The sequence below is a fragment of the Centruroides sculpturatus genome, unplaced genomic scaffold, assembly GCF_000671375.1.
Source record: "Centruroides sculpturatus isolate CEXI.00-Female unplaced genomic scaffold, Cexi_2.0 scaffold28, whole genome shotgun sequence".
In the NCBI taxonomy this organism is placed as follows: domain Eukaryota; kingdom Metazoa; phylum Arthropoda; class Arachnida; order Scorpiones; family Buthidae; genus Centruroides; species Centruroides sculpturatus.
In genome coordinates this window covers 1,320,570-1,342,829 of record NW_019384448.1, presented here as the reverse complement: position 1 = coordinate 1,342,829, position 22,260 = coordinate 1,320,570, and the positions used below count along the sequence as shown (strand labels likewise).

General features: G+C 26.5%; 1 protein-coding gene across 1 annotated transcript in view; it reads right to left on the bottom strand.

The window, feature by feature from the left end:
• The window catches only part of LOC111620504 (focal adhesion kinase 1-like), a 98,055-nt gene that overhangs the window by 66,393 nt on the left and 9,402 nt on the right, over nt 1-22,260 (bottom strand). Inside the window, exons 3-11 of the mRNA XM_023362426.1 lie at nt 16,477-16,553; nt 16,280-16,397; nt 11,012-11,152; nt 8,943-9,020; nt 6,790-6,900; nt 6,608-6,719; nt 4,476-4,517; nt 4,263-4,284; nt 1,281-1,348 (exon numbers count right to left, since the gene is read on the bottom strand). Coding sequence (XP_023218194.1) covers nt 1,281-1,348; nt 4,263-4,284; nt 4,476-4,517; nt 6,608-6,719; nt 6,790-6,900; nt 8,943-9,020; nt 11,012-11,152; nt 16,280-16,397; nt 16,477-16,553 — 769 coding nt within the window. The remainder of the gene's footprint in view (nt 1-1,280; nt 1,349-4,262; nt 4,285-4,475; nt 4,518-6,607; nt 6,720-6,789; nt 6,901-8,942; nt 9,021-11,011; nt 11,153-16,279; nt 16,398-16,476; nt 16,554-22,260) is intronic.

Genomic DNA, 22,260 nt, shown 5'->3' with positions numbered 1-22,260 from the left:
GTCAAAAATTATGCATAACCATTAATTCAGCCCTTAACTAAAGAGGACTTCAGAAAGCTGGAACATATTTCAACATTCAACTGTATTGTACAACCAGAATACTTTTCCAGCAAAGGATTGTAATCTGACAATGCTTTTGACTCAATATATATTAATTTATTTATAAAGTAGATTTATAAATAATATTTATAAATCTACTTTAAGTCAACATAAAAGTTTTTATTATTTTGAAAAATGGACTGCAACTTTTGTTCTATAACATTTTTGGAAGTTTAAATTAAGGAACATCCAGATTTTATTCCTTGACATCAGCTTGAAGATCAAAATTATAACTGATTACATCAAATTACATAGTAATGTCCAACATAAATTATAGCATAATTAGTAAATTTACTATATAATTTGACACAACTGATTTTAATTTTGATCTTCAAGCTGACATTAAAGTATAAATGTTCCATACTTTCATATAGAATAGAATTTGATGTTCTGGAAATTCTGGAATGAAATTCTGGATGTTCCATAATTTAAGCAGAAGCATTATAAAACAAAGGTTGTGTTTTACTTTTTAAAAATGATATGAATTTCTATGTTGACCAGAAATTATAAATTGAGTCAAAAACATTTGTCAGATAACCAGTCATTTGCTAGAAAAGTGTTCTGGTTGTACAATTAATCTGGCCTCCATCTCAAAAACTATTGATCAGAACACAAACACAAAACAACATGCATAAATATACAATGTTTTGTTTGTAACAAAACAATTGGATAAAGGTGTTATGTTACAAAATCAAAGTTTTGAGTAAATTGAGCAAATTGTCACACAATTAAAAACATTCATTTATGAGAACTTTGATGAAGCTATTGTGATAGATGGATACATTACATCTTTGTTTATGCAAGGCAATCAGATTTTGAATAATTATAACACCTTCATCCACTTGTGTCTTCAATTGAAAAGAAAAAAATTTTAACCTAAATTACATCAAACCAAAAATACTAATCACTGTCACAAATATTTTTTCACAGAAAATTATTAATATGGCAAATAGTTGCCTCCTGCATGCACACATGCTGCATTGTGCTCATGCTTATTATAGATATTAAGAACTGCATTATTATCTGATATAACTTCCATAAAATGCAATATCTATAGTGATATTTTTTTTTATGTATTCACAGCTACTAAATTAATTGAAATCAATATATAATTAACTTGTTTGAAAGTTTCTAAAAAACTTGAATCTAAAAATCCTTAAAATAACAAAAATAGCACATACCTGTAAATTTAAAACCATGTTTATGGTCTGAGGAACCTGGATCACTTGATTTTCTTGATAACCCATACCTAATAACAGAAATGTTATATTACTAAATATAAATTTGTTAGCTTATAATTATTTATATACAAACAAAAAATTTGTCTACAATAATGAACCAAATAATTAATGATATACCAAATTTTTTAACTAAATTAAATAAATAACAAATTTATTAATATTTGATTTCAGTCATATATTTAATACACCCGATTCTACTTTTACTCGATAGATGTGTTTCCAAGAATTCCATGTAAAAAAAGATAGAAGTTTGGTTCCAACCTTAAAAATCAGTAAATGTAATAAGATGTGTTTAAATGAAATATTTCAGTTTTAGTTAATAGATAAGATAAATTTTAACTTATCAGCAAAATTTAATAATTTTATATTAGTCACACAAATTTTATTTTTTATTTAACTTTTTCAATTAAACACTGAAATGTCTCTAGCTTTTAACACCAAATGTAAAAACATTCTATACTAAAAGAAATAACACAATCATACAAACAAATTGTCAAAATTCAAATTAAATTTTTTCCTCACTGCTTCAACATGGGATAGAGGCAAAATGAAAAACAAAAGTATATAGTGACAATCTGTCTAAGTCTTATAAAAACCAAATCTTAAAATTTACTTGGCTCTGTGTAGCAGCCTTAAATGGAAATCATATGAATTTTTTGTTTTAAAATGAGCAATTTTCTACAAAAGAAAGTATGAGTAGTTTTTTTATAGATTAAGAATCAAATGGAAATTTTTAAAAAAGCAAATTTACTGAAACATTAAAAAACAAAAATATTTGGGTAAAAATAGAATTGAGTAGATATTTTCATTAGCAATTTCTTCTAATGAAAAACTTCAATAATAATTCATTTTCAACAAAAATTGGGTATTATTTGAATTTTTTAAAATATTAAATATAAACTTTAATTGACATAAATTCAAATGAATGTTCAATAATTTGATTACACATTAAAGAGAAAATGAAATCAATGTTTACCATATTTAATAATTAATAGATTATTATATTTATCAATGCATGATTAAAAATATAAACGAATGAAAATTTTATTTAAAAATAAGTTACTAAATGAAAAAGTTGTTCATCAACCATTTTCCATACAAATCACAACTGCAAATGGCTGGCAATAAGTACCAAAAGTTAAGCTATTTTCAATTGTGATATAAATTTTTATGTTTTAAAAATTGGAAATCGTTATGTTTATTGAAAAAAAATAAATTTTCTCTCTCATATTTCTGTAGTATACATATTTATACATTTTTATAATTCATTATATAAATATAATATTTTCATGAAACTAAATGACCTTTCAAAAAATCAAAATACTCATTTCATTTTTTTTATAGTACAAAATTGAAGTTGCTAAACTCAAATATGGGATATATTATTGATAGAGAAGAAAACTATTATATCTCTAATAAAATGTTAAATAATATTGTACTTGATTCCATAAATTGAATGATAAATGACATTTTATCATTGGACTTTATAGAATCAATCATGATAAAATGGCAGATCATCACTGCAAACATATAAAAATGGAATTTATATTTCTTCTCATTTCTAATTCTAAAAAAATATTCCCCAGAATCAAAATATATCAGGTGAAAAAAACAATTATTTTTACATTTCTGGTATTTATTTACAATTTTGTAAATAAATGTTTGATGTATCCATAAAAAGTGAAAACCCTACATCAAAATATGATTATATTAAAATGGGGCAATCTCAACTTACTATATAAAAATATATTAAAGTATTTAAGTATTCTTAGTTACATAAACCATTTTATATATACTATATACAGTGGGAGCACTTATGACAGTCAATGGTGCAAATTAAAGTATATTTTTCTGATTTGAGTTAAGTGCTGAGTCTGAGATGGCAAGGTGGCAAAACAGGTACAGTAAAGCGTCGTTTATCCGAATCAATTGGGGACTGGGGTTGTTTGAACAACCGATTATGTATGAAAAAATATATTAACCTATCCCATGTTGAAATTTTTCTCCATCGCGTGTCGCTTCACGTTTAATTTTCGTCTATGTTAAGCCTAATGTAAACTTTTTAAAATAATAATCGTGGCTATTGTATCGTTAAAAATTATTTCTTTATTTTTTTACAAACAAAATAAATATATTGAAAAATATAAAAACAAAAAAAATTATACTTTAGAAGTTAATCTAGTATCAAAAAAGTTTGATTCAGCATGACACACAGTCCTCAGAAAAACACCACAGAAAAGTGCCAGTGCTGCCAGCTAAAACACATCAACAAAAAATATCATCCATGGTATGTAAATAATTTGAATTTTCCTCCATCAAGCAGTTTTATTAACTTCCAAATTCCACACAAGATTATAAAGTTTTATATGCATTTAAGATTAAACTGTTTTACATATTGATGAACAGGTATTATTTGGATATTAAACATAGTCTGTGTAAATTATGTCAAGAACAATTCTCAGTTTATCATCTGATTTTTTTCATGTTCGAGCAGTGAAAAGCTTAGAACAGAATTTGGAATTTCTATGTTGTCATACTGTCAAAAGAAGAATTTTATAGGAATCAAAGAGAAGAAGAATTTTACAAGAATCTATTTCAACTGGATCCTATTATGATAGTAAGACTATATAATTTCATCAAATATACTACCCTGAAAGAAAATTAGTGAAGAAACTAATGATATAGTCTGTCTGGCAGTTGATAGCCACCCTTTATATAATAAAGAAAGTTTTTATTTATTTTCACAGAGTCAATCTAATTTACAGTTTTTTTTTTGTTGTTACTCTATTTAGAATTTCCCTTGTAATAGGATTAATTCCTAAATATACTAATAAATGATTTGATTTGATATACTATATACATATATTTATAACAAATTTCCTTTATTAAACTACACTATATTAATTATAATTTAAATGTTACCTTAATCTTGGTGAATATGCATCTGTAAGTAAAAAAAAATATTATTATAATTTATATAAATTTATTAAAAAAGAATTTAATTAATATATAAATGTGAAATCATGCAGAAAATTTGAACTGTTTAATGTATCCCCAACTACATTTTAGATTCTAATTATTGAATATTTGATCAAATGCGTACCAGGAATGCATGCCAGTAATTTGAAAACAAACCTGGTGATGTGGATTGACTTGAACGAGCCTTCCATAAGCAAACTTTGGAAGAGAATGCAAAATTTCAAAAATATTGTATTTGTATCCAAAATAATTATAGATTAAAATAATTTTTAATCTAATATATATATATTTTTTTCATTTTTAAATCAACATTTACCAAATAAAAAATTTAAATACTTACATCTTATAATTCAAGAATATTGAAATAAATTTTAATTTTGAAATTATAAGATGTAACTTTATAGTAAATAAATAAAAAAAATTGTAAAACTTCTATTTGTAATTCTGGCATTTCTGGAATATACCATTTGTTTTTTTTTCTTTTAAAGATAAAATTAAGTTTTATAAGTTTCAATTATAAACAAAAATAATTTAGACATTTTTTCAGAAAGTACAATTTATGCACATTTTCTTAGAAAAATCATTATTTTTCTCAATAAAATTCAGACAATTAAAAATTTAATCCTAACCATTAAACTTAATCATCAATCATATCTCAGAAAATTCAAAGTTAAACTAAATAAATTTTTTAAGAAACTTGATCCATCTTAATCATAAAATTACAATGGAAACTTTTTGTTTTCTAGCTTTTTAGTTTTGGATAGAACAAAAAAAGTGATGTTACAATGCATCTCTTTTACATAGTTAACCACCAAANCTAACATCTAGAGATATTAATATCAAAATGTTTGGAAAGGTTTATTTAAACAAAAATAATTTAGACATTTTTTCAGAAAGTACAATTTATGCACATTTTCTTAGAAAAATCATTATTTTTCTCAATAAAATTCAGACAATTAAAAATTTAATCCTAACCATTAAACTTAATCATCAATCATATCTCAGAAAATTCAAAGTTAAACTAAATAAATTTTTTAAGAAACTTGATCCATCTTAATCATAAAATTACAATGGAAACTTTTTGTTTTCTAGCTTTTTAGTTTTGGATAGAACAAAAAAAGTGATGTTACAATGCATCTCTTTTACATAGTTAACCACCAAACAATTTCTAATCAAAAGTTAATCAAAGCATCAAATAAATCAACATTATTTTTTTTAAACTTTTATATTCTTTTAAACCAGGAGTTATTTTCAATGATATTCTTTAGCCCAATTTAAAATACAGTAGAGCGTCGTTTATCTGAAAGCTGGTTATCCGAAATGTCTGTTATCCGAAAGCATTCCAGTCGGCAAATTTAAATTCTCGCTAGTGCTGTGGCACTGCAATTTTTGGCTATTTCTCGGGCTACTCAAATATTTTACGTTTTTGATACTAAATTAACATCTGAAGTATAATTTTTTATTGTTTTTATATTTTTCAATAAATTTATTTTGTTTGTACAAAATAAAAAAATAATTTTTAACAATACAATAGTCTTCGTTAGGCTTAACATCGACGAAAATTCAACGCGAAGCGACACACAACGGAGAGAAATTTCAACATGGGATAAATTAATATATTTTTTTGTACATGATTTGTTATCCGAAAAATAAGTTATCCAAACCACCCCAGTCCCAATTGATTCGAATAAACGACGCTCTACTGTAGTCTTACTTGTTAGAGATAACTTGATTTACAAGATTGATGGAAAAAAGACCTTTAAACCAGATGCAAATTTTTGAAGAGTGAAATGAAAGTGTAAAGTTAAAGTTTGAAAGGATTTTCAGTTAGTCTTAACTTATAATCAAATTTTAATTTTATAAACACGTCAACATAACATCTAATGGAAATATAAAAAGTTTTTTATATTTCCATTATATCATATTAAAAAAATTTTTTCATATAATGACAAATCTGCTCAGCTCCAGATTTCATTGGAATCTAAAGTAAAAAAGTTTATAATTGTTTTTCTTAATCTAAGATCATCATCGTTATATATTAAAGATTGTTTTTAATTGTTTCTTCAATCAAGTAATACATTATATTCAGAAATCAAATTAATAAGAACAAAAATTTATAAAATAGGTTTTTTTTTTTTATAAACATTTAAATATGTATTTAACAATAAATTATAAGTCTAAATCTTTACCTTTTTTTTTATAATTAATTTCATAAAAACATTTCAAAACTTAATTTAAAAAATAAATAATTTTATATTTAAAATTCTTAACAATACTATTTCACAAACCTTTTCTATTCCAAAAGGATGCTTTGGTACCATGGGTAAGTCGACAATAACCATCAATTAAATCTGCCATACTCTCAGCAACACACAAAGAGGGACATGATATACTTAACATCTGAAAAAATTAATCTTTATTAAGTAACCTGCTAGCTTTTTAAATTAAAAAAAAAAAATGTTAAACTTACTTCTACAGCTCCAGCAATTTTCAACTGAAGAATAGCTTTACATCCTGAATCATTATCTGTTTTTAGTGTTTGAATGTTTTGAACTTGTTTAAAACTAGCCATGTGTGTTGGCTATATATAAACAACAATGAATTAATAATTTTGAATGTTTTTAAATTAAAAATTATTGGATAAAATTTAATTTATTACAGTTTAATATTACTCATTAAACTATCATATTTTCAAAAAACGTTTACTATATATTAAAACTGACATAATGATTTAAGAAAGAATTATTCAAAACAAATAAACTTTGCATTATCATTTCGCCTTATACTCTCCACACTTATTTTGACAGATTGAAAAAAATGTATAAAAACAAAAATACAGAAGTTTATTACACATATTATGTATTGTCTATCCATAAAAATAGTTAATAATATACTTCAGACAGCATTCAACAAGTTCTGAAGAATAATCAGGAAATGTAATAATCATAATTTCAGATTATTATTCACTTAATTCACCAACTATTCTAGATATCAATTAATTGTCAGTTAGACATAGCTAAAATATAATTTTTCTTGTCTCTGGTATCAAAACTTCCTAAAGCTAAACTGAACTTCAACTTCTCTGAATTTGACTATTGCTCTGAACTTTAAATCTAGCTATCTATTGCTACAGCTTGTTCTAATTCTCATACTAATAAGTCAAAAAACAAATCCGAATAACAAATCTTTCATAATTCTTACATCAGTTTAGAACTTCTGCAAGGTTCTAAAAAAAAAAATTCTCTGATTTAATCTCATCAAACTCTATTGCAAGATTACAGTCTAAATATGTATCATGACAATTTGCATGATTTATGCATTGTATAAAACTATTTTAAATGTTACACATTCAAAAATCAAAATCATTCAATTCTGTAATTTGTTAATGTAGAATCCTAACATCTAGAGATATTAATATCAAAATGTTTGGAAAGGTTTAATATATTCTTATTTAGATACTATAAATTTATAGATATCAATTTTTTTACAAAGCTGTAAATTATTTTATTGAAAGAAAAATAAAAAAAATAGTGATTGGTTTTTAAATATTCAAAATGTAGAGTCTGTGCATCTTTTCTAATTAGCGAGGTTGCGGCCGAAGTTTTCATGTGTAAAACATGAACGTCGAACATCGAGCTCCACTATCTTGTATGCAGCACCCAACATTCATGTTTTACAGATGAAAACTTCGGCCGCAACCTCTCTATTTCCATAGAAATTTTATTTCATAATTTCATGTGACTATGCCATAGCAGTATATAACTTTTATCACCAGCATATATTTTGTAAAGAACTGTTAAAACAGAAATAAACTCTGGAATCAGAGTTTATTTCTGTTATAACAGTTTGGATTCCAGAGTGGCCACTGAAAGCATGACATCAGCATACAGTTTAGAAGCTACAATCTTAAACACTAAAATTCTTCCCCCCAGTTCAGCGATCAATATGGTTATATCTCAATTATTAATTTATTAATTAGTGAAGATTGATGGCAGTCTGGATAACATAATCAGCAACATGTCTGAACAGTAAGCAGGAGTTGCAAATTTGAGTTTCACTCCTGGCCAATCTTTCCTTCCAGAATATTCTAAAATTATTTTTCATTATTAAATTTAATGAGAGATGGCAGCCTAACCATCTATCTCCTGCCAAATCACTTAGTAATATTTTATTTAGTATCCTTTTTTTAAAGCCACAATGAAATGTTAATTTAAGACACTAGACTTTTCATCTTTTTATTCAATTCAAAAGGATTTTGAATAGTATAGTGTCTTCAATAAACAGTTTATTATGGTTTTAAAAAAGTATACAAAGAACAGATACGATTTCAAATAATGAAAGATACTTAGTAATTATTTAGCCTTAATAGCCAATAAAGGAATCCTGCTGTAAGTTTAATATTTGAAGTAATTATCAGGTTGGTTGTATTTATTATATAATCATCAATTTTTTCCATAAAATAAAACAGAAAATTCAACATAAAGAAAAATTCAAAATAAGTTCATTTTCAGCAAAAACCAACTATTTTCAAAAATAAATTTATTACATTATTAACAACAAAATTCAACAACAATTATAAGAATTATTACGAACAAAAAATTTATTTAAAAACTATTGATTTACCTGAGCTGCTCTATCAGTTAAGTAACTGATGCCTATTTCTGGTCCAATAACTAACTCAACAGGTACACTCCAACCAGTCTGAAAACATTATTTTCAAATTAGTATAATTTTCTTTGGAAAACAACAAAAATTTCAAATCATATTTTATTTGCTATTATTTTATATCAGAGTGCATTATATAGTAATAGCTCAATTTTGGATCCCAATATAATGGATCTCATGTTATTACAGATTGCTAATATCAGTCCAGCCAAAAGTATAAGAAAATTATAAGAAAACTCATTTGTTGTAACAGAATCTTGCTACTACAGACTATTTTTCAGATTTCACAGGCGACTATCCTTCCATTATTACAGACTTTTTAGTCACCATTCCATTTTGTTGTAGTCATCATTTTATTTATTTCATCATAATTGCTATTTTATTTACTTTATTTGTAAAAAATATTTAGAAAAGTAATGTAAATTTCATTTTTAATGATTTTTTTCGGCATAGATTTTCACATTATGTTCAGTTTTGGTTTCATTTTCTCTGAGTGATGAGTTATTGTATAAAACAAAGCCAAGGATCATAAAAGAAAATGAAAAGCTTTAGATTTAACACAAAAAAAAAAATAGATATAATTTGTTAGATTGAAGATGGAAAATCTTAAGCTGAAGTTATATATCAGTAAACAGAAAATTTCAGACATCTGGAATATAAGAGAAAAACTGCAACAAGAATTTCTTAAAACAACTCCTTTTTTTAAATATTTTAAAGTATTGTTTTAGAAATTTAATAAAAACCTGGCTTATATACTCTAAAACTGAAAGTTTGTCCACAATATCAATATGAGGGACGAACAGACCCTCAATAAAGTGTTATTTTAAATTTTAATTATTTTGGAATTCCATCATCTAACTTCGATCGTTTTATCAAGTTAGACTAAAATCCATAAATATTATTTCCCACGGATTTGGTTCCTTGTTGAGGAGGATCCATCTAGTCATTAATGCGTCACCTGGAACATTTGATAAAATTCCAGTATTGAACGCTAGGTCCTTAACAGCAACCTCCTGACCTCATGGAAAAAACCCAGAAGGAACCCAAGAATTCAAAAGTGGTCCTCAGAAGTCATCCTCCTAAGTTGCCCTCCTCAAGAATTAATACCGTGAAAAAGACTGTGCCTCTTTAAGGATATCTGACACATATCCACACCTCAGTGCCTCTCCCCACCGCAGTGTTCTTGTTACTGAACGATACCCAGAACAATTTCATCAAACCTCAAACATTCCATCGACAGTTTATCCAGTTATCCTATAACCGATCTTTGACTCAGTTACAAGGTATTTATCAACATGCGATTCATTTGTAAACTCTCTCTCTCGAATGGGCTAGTAATAATTAAGGGGAATGTTAGTCATGCTTGATATCGAGTATACCTGTATTTTCTTTTGTTATAATTAAAATTGTTATTGTTAGTTAATATGAAATCTGAGTGAATCACTTCCTTGTCTCTCTTCTCACCTTGACTCTGAATCCAACCGCTCACCTGCTACCGCTCGCGTGATGTAGAATCGTGATTTCCGAATCCTGCGAGATTCGATGGTGTCACATCCTGACACGGTGTCAAGGAGACACCGACCCTACGGTCACATCAATATACAATAATGGACAAGTCTATATTACTATACAATAGAATCTCCTTATATTAGCAATAACAAATCCATCTAAAAGAGATAAAAATACATTGATTTGGCATCTGGACCTAGAGAAAATATCTGTAAACTGCAGATGTTTTCTCCAAATCCATTACGAGATCTGTTCTAATGTAATTCTACTGTATTGTAATGGACTTTTTGATATAACAGATGAGTCTATAATAATGAGTAATCACAATAAAACAGACTTGCATTATAATAGCTCAATTTCTTTAGTCCATTGGTGGTCTTTTATATGGAGCTTTTACTGTACTTTGTATATACACAGACAGATGTCTTTAAAAAATTTTAATTAAAACAAATAAGATATTAACTAATTAACACAAATAAAAAATTTAAATATAAATATGATATATAAAATTTACTTACTCCAAGTGCACATTTAAATGTCTCTCTATCATACTTCATAACTGAGCCTATAAGTTCCAAAAACTTGAACATGCAATCAGTTTCATTTAAGGAAGAAAATTTTTTAAAATGTCCTTGAATCAGTTTTCTCAAAGTTTTTGGCTAAAAAATAATTTAAATATTTAATTTGTTTTATATAACAATTATTTTACGATTAACCTTAACATAATAAATAATTNAAGAAATAGTGAACTGCATTAACTATCTAACATTGTTTTAAAACATATTTTTGAGAATGTCATTGTTAGCTTAATTAAATCATATATGCTAAAACATTACCTGCTTTCACTTATGTTTTTAATTCTTTGGAATTTCAATTTTTTACTAACTCAACTTTAGTCATCTCATATTAACTATTATTATAACTTTTACATTTCAAATTACACATAAATAAAACTTATATCTTTGTTATTACATATAATGAAAATTGTTTTCATAAATAAATTTTAATACAAAACTAAAATTAGCAATATTCGCTGGATATAACTGGTCACTTTTATAATCACTTAAAAGAGATTTTTTGATAAATAAACCAAAATCTTATGTCCTTCAAATCCAATGCTCACCTAAGTTCAAGAATTACTCAGAAGATGAGTAATTTTTGAATACTTCTGAGTATTCAAGAATTACTCATCATCCAAATAATTCTTGAACTCAGGTGAGTGTTGGATTCGAAAGACATAACATTTCAGTTTATTCATCCAAAAACCTCCCTTTTAAGTGGTTATAAAAGTGAATAAATTTTACATTTATTACAGTGAATTATGTACTGTACGTACCCATATATATTCACATATACTTTAAATTCATTCTTTATCCTTTGTAATAAATAACAAAATTTGAATTTTCTTGACTATTGTGAATATTAATACTTTTTTCAGAGTAATAATTTTATGAATATCATCACTATAAATTTTAATTACAAATAAATAGCAGAAAATTTCCTATGTAATATAATAAATTACTACGTTAATTTTAATACGTAAAATTTTCTATACTATGTATGATGTTATTACATATCAAAAATTTATTGGACAGCAATTTGAAAAAATTATAGAACTATAAATTGTCACTGTTGTACGTCTGTCCTTCCTTAATCTTGAGAATGGAGTTAGACAGATAAAAGACAAGACCAGGTATGGAATGGAAATCTTAGGAGTAGGAGGTCCTGATTAACTATATATAAACTTCCAATGCAAATTGGAAGCAACATTATTTCAATTCAAAAGTTTTCTCCTGAAACGTGTTAGATAAATTATCAGCATTACACTATTGCTAACAAGAAAAGTATGATGTACAGGGGAAAGTCATTACTAATCTGAAGTGGAGAGCATATATTCTAAATTAAATAAATTAAAAATATAGTTAAAAATTGTAGCCTGGCATATAACAAATAATTATTTATTGTGACCATGTCACAATAAATAATTATTTGTTATAGTATATATTAGATATTATAACATTGAATATTTTTACAAAACTTTTATATTTTTTCTACATTACTTAATTTGATAACATACCTGTAATACCTTTTTCTGTATTTAATATATTATATAAAGATTTTTCTTCCAATAATTTGAAAATTCAATCAATTTTACCTAAATTACTGTAACACTAACTGATCAAAAAATTTTTTTAATTTTTGACTATGTATTCATTAAAAGTACAGTACAACTAGACATGAAGTTCATTTAATTCACAAAGTTAATTAAAAAATCAACATTTAAGATAAATGCTGTCATTTTATAGGGTTCATTTTAATATTTATTTAATTATAAGTTACAAAGAACAGTTATGTCTTTAGAGATCTTCTTTGTATAAAATTACTTATAACATAAAATAATGCTTCTCAAACTGTGTTCACACACTAGGCTTTTTACTTCAATCCCTTGCAAACCAGTATTTTTTAAAATTAAATAAAAATTATAAAAGAGAACAATGTTAAAATTCAGAAAAAGTTTATTGTCTAATGGGAATTACTTCCCTATTACAAGGGGTTGTAGTTTCATGTGTCCGTATTTATCTTTAGTATAACAATATTTTTACATTAATTATTTAATTTGCACTTATTACTCGCGTACATATTCACATATTCTTTAATTTAATTTATTTTGTTATTATAAGTTTCTATTATTTTACAAAAATAATTATAAATATTATATAATTCTTTTTTACTCATATTGTTAAAATTTTTTAACAATTCTATTAGCGAGTTGCATTTATAAGTGCTATTTATATCATAATGTTCACGAAGTTCCTTTAACTTTGGACATGTTAATATCAAATGGTAAGGTGTTAAAACGTCAGCATTACATAAAAAACATTTAGTTAGTAAACTTATATAAGTATTGTTAACATACAGCGAATATTTGTTTAGACGAAGTTGCATTATAAATCGTTTTATGTTCAAATTTACCGATTGCCATATATATGATTGCATTGAAGGTATTTCAAATATATCCAAGTACCACGAGTGATATTTACTGCTATAAAGAGAGTCCTGATCTTTTGTTATAGATTGAGCTATAGCTGATTCTAACATCAATGAATAACCTGTTTTCCAATCTTGAATTTTATCTTTAAATAATAGAACTGATACTCCAAAGGAATTGAAGATAGTTTGCAGCTTGTTATACCATAGTTGTTTATTTTTTTGTAGTTTACTTTGTCTAATATTTTCATGGTATAAAATAGTTAAATTATTATCACATTTGAAATTAAGTTTGTAGAAGAATTTGATAATTCGCTTTAATATAAACGGGAATAACCATATTCGATTAGTTTCATGACGTAGTGCATATCCCGGTACTGTTCTTTCTATGTGAAATAGTCTGCGTAGATAATAAATGTGGAATTGTTCGAGTTGGTAGAAATAGTCCAAGCACCAAATAGGACTGGCGTAAAATAACATTGGATTAATAATCGAGCTGTAAAGTTTCATATGTATTCTTAAATCTGAAGTTTTTAATTTGCTGCACAGAAATAGAAGGTTATCTATTGCTTGTTTAACTTTATTTTTAAGTTTAGATATATGCGATTTAAATGTTAGATTCCAGTCGAAATTAACTCCTAGGTAATTTATTTCATTCACTGTTTGTAGTAAAATTTTTTCGAGATAAATTTTTGTTTCATTGATAGATATTTTACTGTTATTCCGAAAGATAATTATTTTAGTTTTGCTTGGATTAATTGCTAAATATTTGGACTTGAAATACAAATTTATTTGGTTTATTTTCCTTTGGAGTGAGATTTTTGTCGGTGCTATCACGACCAGATCATCCGCAAACAATAGAACAATGTTAAAATTAAAAAGAAATGTATTTGAAGTTTTAAGTTCAATTAGTAAGAAAAATGTAATAACAAAATTTGATTCTAATCATTTTGAAAAAATGGGTTTGTGACCTGTTTTCAAGTAATTTCCTATGCCAATTTTGATAATCAGTCCACCCCTGGCACTAAGTGTTTAAATAATAAAGAAAAAGTATAAAATAACATAAGTAATACATTTTTAAATACAGTAGTTTTATTAATATGGCATATATTATACATTACATATAAAATTATGAAATTTTAAAGTGAAATCTTATTGCAGTCTAGTAATTGACTATTTACAAATCAGTGTGAATAGCTCCAATATAAAACAATTTAAAAAACATAAGATTTTATCATATTTTGAAGTATATTTATAAAAAATAAAAATCTTTCAATTTCCATTAAACACTCATTTTTTAAAAATATTTTATTGTACATAATTGAATTTGAAGAAAATTATAATGCTGTCTTATTGATATTATGATTTAAGCAAATAAACAAATAAAAATGAAATTTGTTTTAAATTTAAAATACTTAGTAACTAAAACATTACTTAGTACTCTTATGTTTTTTTATAAGAGTTCTAAGTAATTTTTTAGTTACTAAGTATTTTAAATTCTAAACAAAATTTCATTTATCAATTAAGCATAGAAGCAACAAAGCATAGAAGAAAAAAAAACAGAATATTCTTCTATTTCTTAAAAAGAAATACAAATCAACAATATCTTGAGAAATGTCCAGTAAATATCATGGAATATTTTGCTCTATTCACTTTGGTACCTTAAGGTTATCCTCTCATATATTGCATCATGTATCATTTTGTTTTAACATATCTATTGTACTCTATTGTCTTGCTTACAAAATGCTGTAGACAAGTTTTAATGGATAACTGAATGAAATAATTGAATCTTTGATATGTGTGAAATTTAGTTAAGATTAATTTAGTTCAATAACATTTAAAAATATTTTTTCATTTATAAAGTCAGAATAACTATTTTTAAGAAACCAAATATGCCATATGATGTTTAACATTACATGATAATATGCAAATTAGTCTTCGTTTGAGAATTTGTGTTGATGGAAAAGTTTGTGGAAAATGGATTCGTCATTCAAATTTTGGAATCTGTCTACATCTGAAGTTGATGTTTGTATTCTATCAAAATAAGGTATATTGTATTTAAAAGCTTTCACAAAAAGATATTAAAATGAAGTTATATTTAGGATAAATAAATCCAAAATGTGAGTGTAACAAAATGAATGTTGGTGTAATATTGGTATGAGGACAAATAGATGGAAATAACAAATCCAACATGGTATAAAAGAAAAAAAAAAAAAAAAGCAAGCCTATGAAATAGGTTCTAAGTGAAAGAAAGTAAATTGTATTATGTATTACTTCTTAAATTTTAGAGTTTTAATGTAACAATAATATCCAAAATCATTAATAGTACTATTTTAACTAAATTTTGAAAATTTTCAAATTTGTATTTTTGATAAGTGTATTATTTTGTCTCTGACACAAAATGATGTTAGGCAATGCAATACTGGAAAGTGACATGCAAGCAATACAACATGCAGGAGGATAACCCACAAATACCATCAATTTGCTAAAGACATTTAATTTTTCTTTACAATAAACATAATTTAAAAGTAATTAATTAAATTTCTAAACTCTCAATATGTAATTATATATGTATGTGAAAATGCACAGTATAGCAACATATTTAAATTTTAATAATGTTTAACAAAAATTTATAAAATAGTAAAACAATGAAAAATATAAATAGTAAAACAGAATATATAATTATAATTATATACATCATCATTTGGTTATATCTAACATTATGTTTACATGTCTTAATTTAATTGTTAAAAGTGTTATAAATTTTATTTGTTAAATTATTGTTGTTAAATAATTACCTTATTTCCTGTAATTACTGAAGAAGGAAGAAATTTATGTAAGCCAACATCTCTTTCTAAATATTCAAAATTAGACTTTTTATCTAATGCTACATGAGTCATATCTTTGAAAAACCTCCTGTAAACAATTAAGCAAAACATTTTAAAATTTAATTAAATTACTCAAAAAATAATTAAATCACTGGAAAAACATTTACCTGATTTCTATACAGCAGAGTTGCAAAGCTAAATCTTGATCAATACCAGATTCTAACCTTAAATAATCATTCTTCACCTTTAAAAATAAAAATTTTAAATACAAGTATTAGAAACTTTTATAATTTTTTTTACATAAATATTAATTTTAAATATGTATTGTCTGTTAAAAAGTAATAAGTAATTTATATCATTTCACAGTATGATATACTACTTTTAAATTTGTTTATAACAACTTACTATTGTAGACTTCTCAAACAAAAATGATATTTTCATAATCAATAGAAATCTCAATATGCAGTAAAAAGAATACAGAGATGATCATACTCCTTACTAGGGTTTCTCAAACGGGATTCCGGGATCCCGGTTGTTTTCTTAACCGGGAAATATCCCGGGAAATTTTTCTTATCCCGGGAAATCCCGCAAATTTCTTAAAAATTCACTTTTTTTCTTATTTTGTGTTAAGGTTGAGGAATTTTGCAAGTAGAAAGCATAATTAACTCATAAACTGTCAGAATACATTTGTATTTATCAATTTTAAACCTACTTATTAGTTTCTGAAGTTTTTGCTCATTATAGCATGTCACAAATGGTCAATAATCAATACATAGCTTATTTGTGTCATGACTCTCAAAATTCTTTACTTGTTGGAACCTGTAATATCTGGAATAATTGTGCTTATGNACTGTACAACAAGCAATTGGTTAGATGTTATTCCTTTGAATGCATTGCCTTGCATATGGTTTCAACATGATGTTTTGTATGGCAAAAACAAGTGTTTTGTGTCCTGCCACAAAACACTTGTTTTTGCCTTGCACATTTAGCAACAGAGTTATTGGATATGGTGGTTGTATGGAAAGGACCACCATGTTAATCTGATTTAGCATCAATGGACTTCTTTTGGGGATACCTGAAAACTCAAGTATATGCTACAGAATCTTCCAACATGGCAGATTTAAAGAGAAAAGCATTGTCAATGCCTGTAATTCTGTAATCTCTGCAATACTTTATACTATTCAAGATGTTCTATCCTGAATCCAGAAGCCGGGATTTCGGGAAACAGTTCACTTTTATCCCAGGATCCCGGGACAAGCAAAAGACCGGGAAATGAGAAACCCTACTCCTTACTAACTCCATAATTATCATCAAAATAAAAATGATTAATCCAGCTAATTTTCAACTTGGGTTAATAAATGTTCATATTCTTTGAGAGTAATTTTAAACCAAACTTAGCACAGTATCAGCAAAGTGGGCATTAAATAAAAAGATGTAAAGTACAATGCAATATCATTATCTTCCTCTAATGATATTTCCTTAAGTATAATGGAAATATTAGTGAATAACAACCTCAGAGAAGATGGCTAGTTAATAAGAAAATAAGTTTGATTAATGATAGTGAGATGTGTGACAAGTTTGTTTGAAACTGGCAAAGAATTGGTTCTTAAGATTTAAGGATAATAATTCTTTTAAGATTTTTATTTGTGATTTAGAGAAATTATACTTGATAAACGTTTTGAATTAATATTTTAAAATTAATTCTAAAATGATAGTTTCAAAATACTTAACCTATTGAATTTTGGTAAGTTTGAGATTTGAAACTTAAAATTAAAGCTAATGATAACATGTTCTATAAACCATTTTTAGAGCATTGATATAGTGGGTTCATCTTTATTAGCAGGAAGAAATAGTGAACTGCATTAACTATCTAACATTGTTTTAAAACATATTTTTGAGAATGTCATTGTTAGCTTAATTAAATCATATATGCTAAAACATTACCTGCTTTCAATGCAGCTGTTAGGGTATCTCACACCCAGATGCCAGTCCTATTTTTTGTACTCCTTATGAATTAGTACAAATATACTGTAAATACCCATTTTTTTTTATTGCCTTCAAAACTCCTTTGAATTGAGTTTGAATGGTATGAATATCTGGCAATGTTGCTATATACTAGTTGGTACAAATTTATTCTTTGCTGGATGAGGAACTTGGCACCAGGGCCACTTTACATATGTTTGATCATGCAATACTACAAATTCATATAAATACAAGTACAAAGTTTAAAGGAAAATCCATACATCCTCTGCAACTTTTAAACCACCTGTCATAGTGCCACAGAAGTAACTGGTACTATACCTACAGGAAATTGGCCTTGGGCACAATCCATTGAATGTGATTTTAGCATTCCTAGTGGCAAAATATCAAACTAAAGAAAACTATGATAATTCAAACTAATACAGATAAGTAATGAGTTCAATTACAAAATAAAGATCATTGTTTATTTAGTGAAAAACTGTACTTGGTTCAGCTAAAACACTTACAGGAAAAAGCAATCACATTAAGAAAGTGTTAGTGAAAAACCAACTTCCAGCAACCAGCTCATGATAGCAACAGAAAAGCAGTTGCAACTGTACAACAAGCAATTGGTTAGATGTTATTCCTTTGAATGCATTGCCTTGCATATGGTTTCAACATGATGTTTTGTATGGCAAAAACAAGTGTTTTGTGTCCTGCCACAAAACACTTGTTTTTGCCTTGCACATTTAGCAACAGAGTTATTGGATATGGTGGTTATATGGAAAGGACCACCATGTTAATCTGATTTAGCATCAATGGACTTCTTTTGGGGATACCTGAAAACTCAAGTATATGCTACAGAATCTTCCAACATGGCAGATTTAAAGAGAAAAGCATTGTCAATGCCTGTAATTCTGTAATCTCTGCAATACTTTATACTATTCAAGATGTTCTATCCTGAATCCAGAAGTGCATTGTTGTTGATGGCACACATTTGAACACTGTGTACAGTAGACTACATGGTGAGTGAGTTGTACAAACTTTGCCTTACATCAATGTTCTTTTATGCATAAATGTTTATTACTTTCTTAGTGTTTTCAGCTTTTTCCTGAAAATGTTACTGCTGAATCAAGTAGTTTTGTAGTAAATAAACAATATTCTTTCATTTTGTAATTAAAACTTTTGGCCTATCTCTGTTAATTTCTGAGTTAGTTTTCTTTAGTTCCATATTTTGATGCTATGCGCATTAAAATCACATTCAATGAATTGTATATAGTCACTTTCCTTTAGGTGATGGGTGCTACAATAGGTGGTTTAACAGTTATAGATATATAGACTTTGAACCCTGTATAATAAAAGTGCAAAATTGTGAACTTTAATAAAAGTTCACAATTTCACTTTTTCAATATAATATTTCATTTTTTATCATTTAATAATTTAAATAACAAGTATTTAATTAAGAATGTCTTTTGGTGCCCCTTGATGACAATACTTGCTTTACAGTGTTTGCTGTGCACACACTGTACTCTCATTTGCAGCAGTCCTGTCTTCTTCTAAGAAAGTTTCCTAGATAATGTTACACTACAAATGTGTTATCACAAACAAATTTTTAAAGTTGTTTTTAAATAATTCTAGTAACCAGTCATATGGTGAAAGGCATCCAACAACAATGCATATTTTAAGATTGAATAAGGATAAAATACATGACTCTAATGAAGGAGGAGTTTATCTCATTAAGCTAGTCATAAAAATTCTGATATACTACATTGGATTCAGTACAGAATAACAACAAGAATTTTGAAATATTTACATATACTGTGTCTAGGAATTAGCACAGCCCATACACATCCAATGAGCATTAGATATTAATACAAAAGTTCTCTGAAATAAGCTTGTTTCAATTATGGATTTACAAGGATTACAGGTTTTCAAACAACTATACATTTATTAGACTATCATATTGATATTAAAAATGTACATGATATCTGTAATATCAAGAGAGCTTGGATACGGATTCTGAGACCATTAAATTTCTTTTCCCTATATGATAAGATAGCAAGTAAATCATTGTAATTTCATTATTTTGACATTTTATCTGATTATTTTATAATTCTTGTAATTTTTTAGTTTATTATTCATTTTATCAAATTTTTATTTTGTATGTCTATTTCATTTTAAAATTGATTAATCATTGCATTTATGTAATATTTTAAAATTAAAAAATTTTTATACTAATATCTACTGTTACTACTGATTCTTTATTTTAAATTTTGTTCCAAACTGTTCAATGTACTTTCTGGATGATAGCTAAAACTAACTACTAAAAATGTTTCAATTAAATATCTTTTGACTTTCTTAAATAAGCAGTTTATTTATTTTTTATGTTTTTAACATGTGGTCAAATTATGTTCATTTTTAAGGCCAAAAAGTCTAAAGTTACATTCCAAATACTACTTGCTATTGCTTAAATAACAACAAAAACCAATAGTAAATTTAAATAAATATTTATTTAAAATAATTGCTAAATTGTGATAAACACTTAGGTACACTTTGAGCACTTCTTTGTTATCTATTGATTATTCATAACAATTTTTGTAAATAACAAATTAGTGATCTTTATACATATTGTTTTTACATTTTTTACATAAAATTTTATTTTTACAGTGTAAGGGAGGAGGATACATACAAGAATGTCTTCCTTTTGAAAATAGTTCCTGGAAACTTTTATCAGATTTAGCCATTTCCAGTATGCTGGCATCTACATTTACTTCTGCCAGTGCATTACTTAAATCTAAATACAGTATATAAAATTACGTGTCCTGACTGATTGACTTGCTCACTGATTCATCATCGTCCAGAGCAAACCGCTGAACCTAAAGAGGTAAAATTTGGTACACAGTTAGGGTACATCATGGAAACACACACTAAGAAGGGATTTTTCGAAATTCCTCCGTGGGGGGAAGAAGGAGAGCATTAAGGCTTAACCGGAAGAACAGCTTCTACTGTACTATTTTAGATGTGATTTTTTGTTTTTAACTGCGTTTAGTCTTCATCGAGTACTTAGGTGTATTAAATTGATAACATTTCAGACATTGTTATAAATATTTTTATATATTTCAATTTTTTAACCAAATGTTCGAACTGTTTTAAATTTGAATTTGTTATTGCATATTGGTTCGATTATAGAATGATTGTAAACATTCCAGAAAATTGATCAAATTGAAAATAGTTTGTTTGATTCTCAGCAATTCTCCTCATTCTCAGCAGTAGGTGTTATATAACAATTACTATGGTTGTTGAAATACTGAATATAAATGGGGTTTGCTTGCAAAACCTCCGCGGGCAAAGCCGCTGGTAACAGCTAGTTTATAATAAACTAGAGGCATTGTTCATAGCTAGAAGTAATAGACTTCCACACTATGAAAGAGTTCAGAACATTAATATTGTAAAAATTCACTAACAGCCATCTTCTGATCATCCTCTTCACCATATAACATTGTATCATTTGATCCATTATGGCAATTACTGATTTAGTTGCATTATAGGATATTATTATTTCAGCAATTGTCACATCTTATTCTGAATTGGGTTTATGTAATATAGACCTTTTGATCCCTTATGACTAGGGTCAAGGAACACCACAACTCAATTACTAAGAAATCAGGTATGGCCTTGGCTGCCTATGCATTGAATGAAGATGTAGAGATTCACTTTGATAGAGTTCACCTTCTACATCAAAATGCATTACCATCACATCTAACATACCTGGAGATTTGTGAGATATACAGGACTATTTCTAGAAAAACAGCTATCAAAAGCAGGGACATGGCTCCTATGTCACATGCCTGGGGGGCAGTATTCAAGTGCATTAAGCAACCTTGTAATATTTTGTAAACAGTTTGATCTTAGTATATATATAATGTTTACATCTTATCATTATATATCAGCCCTCCAGGTGTTTTAAAATATATTTTATTCCAACTTTTTAT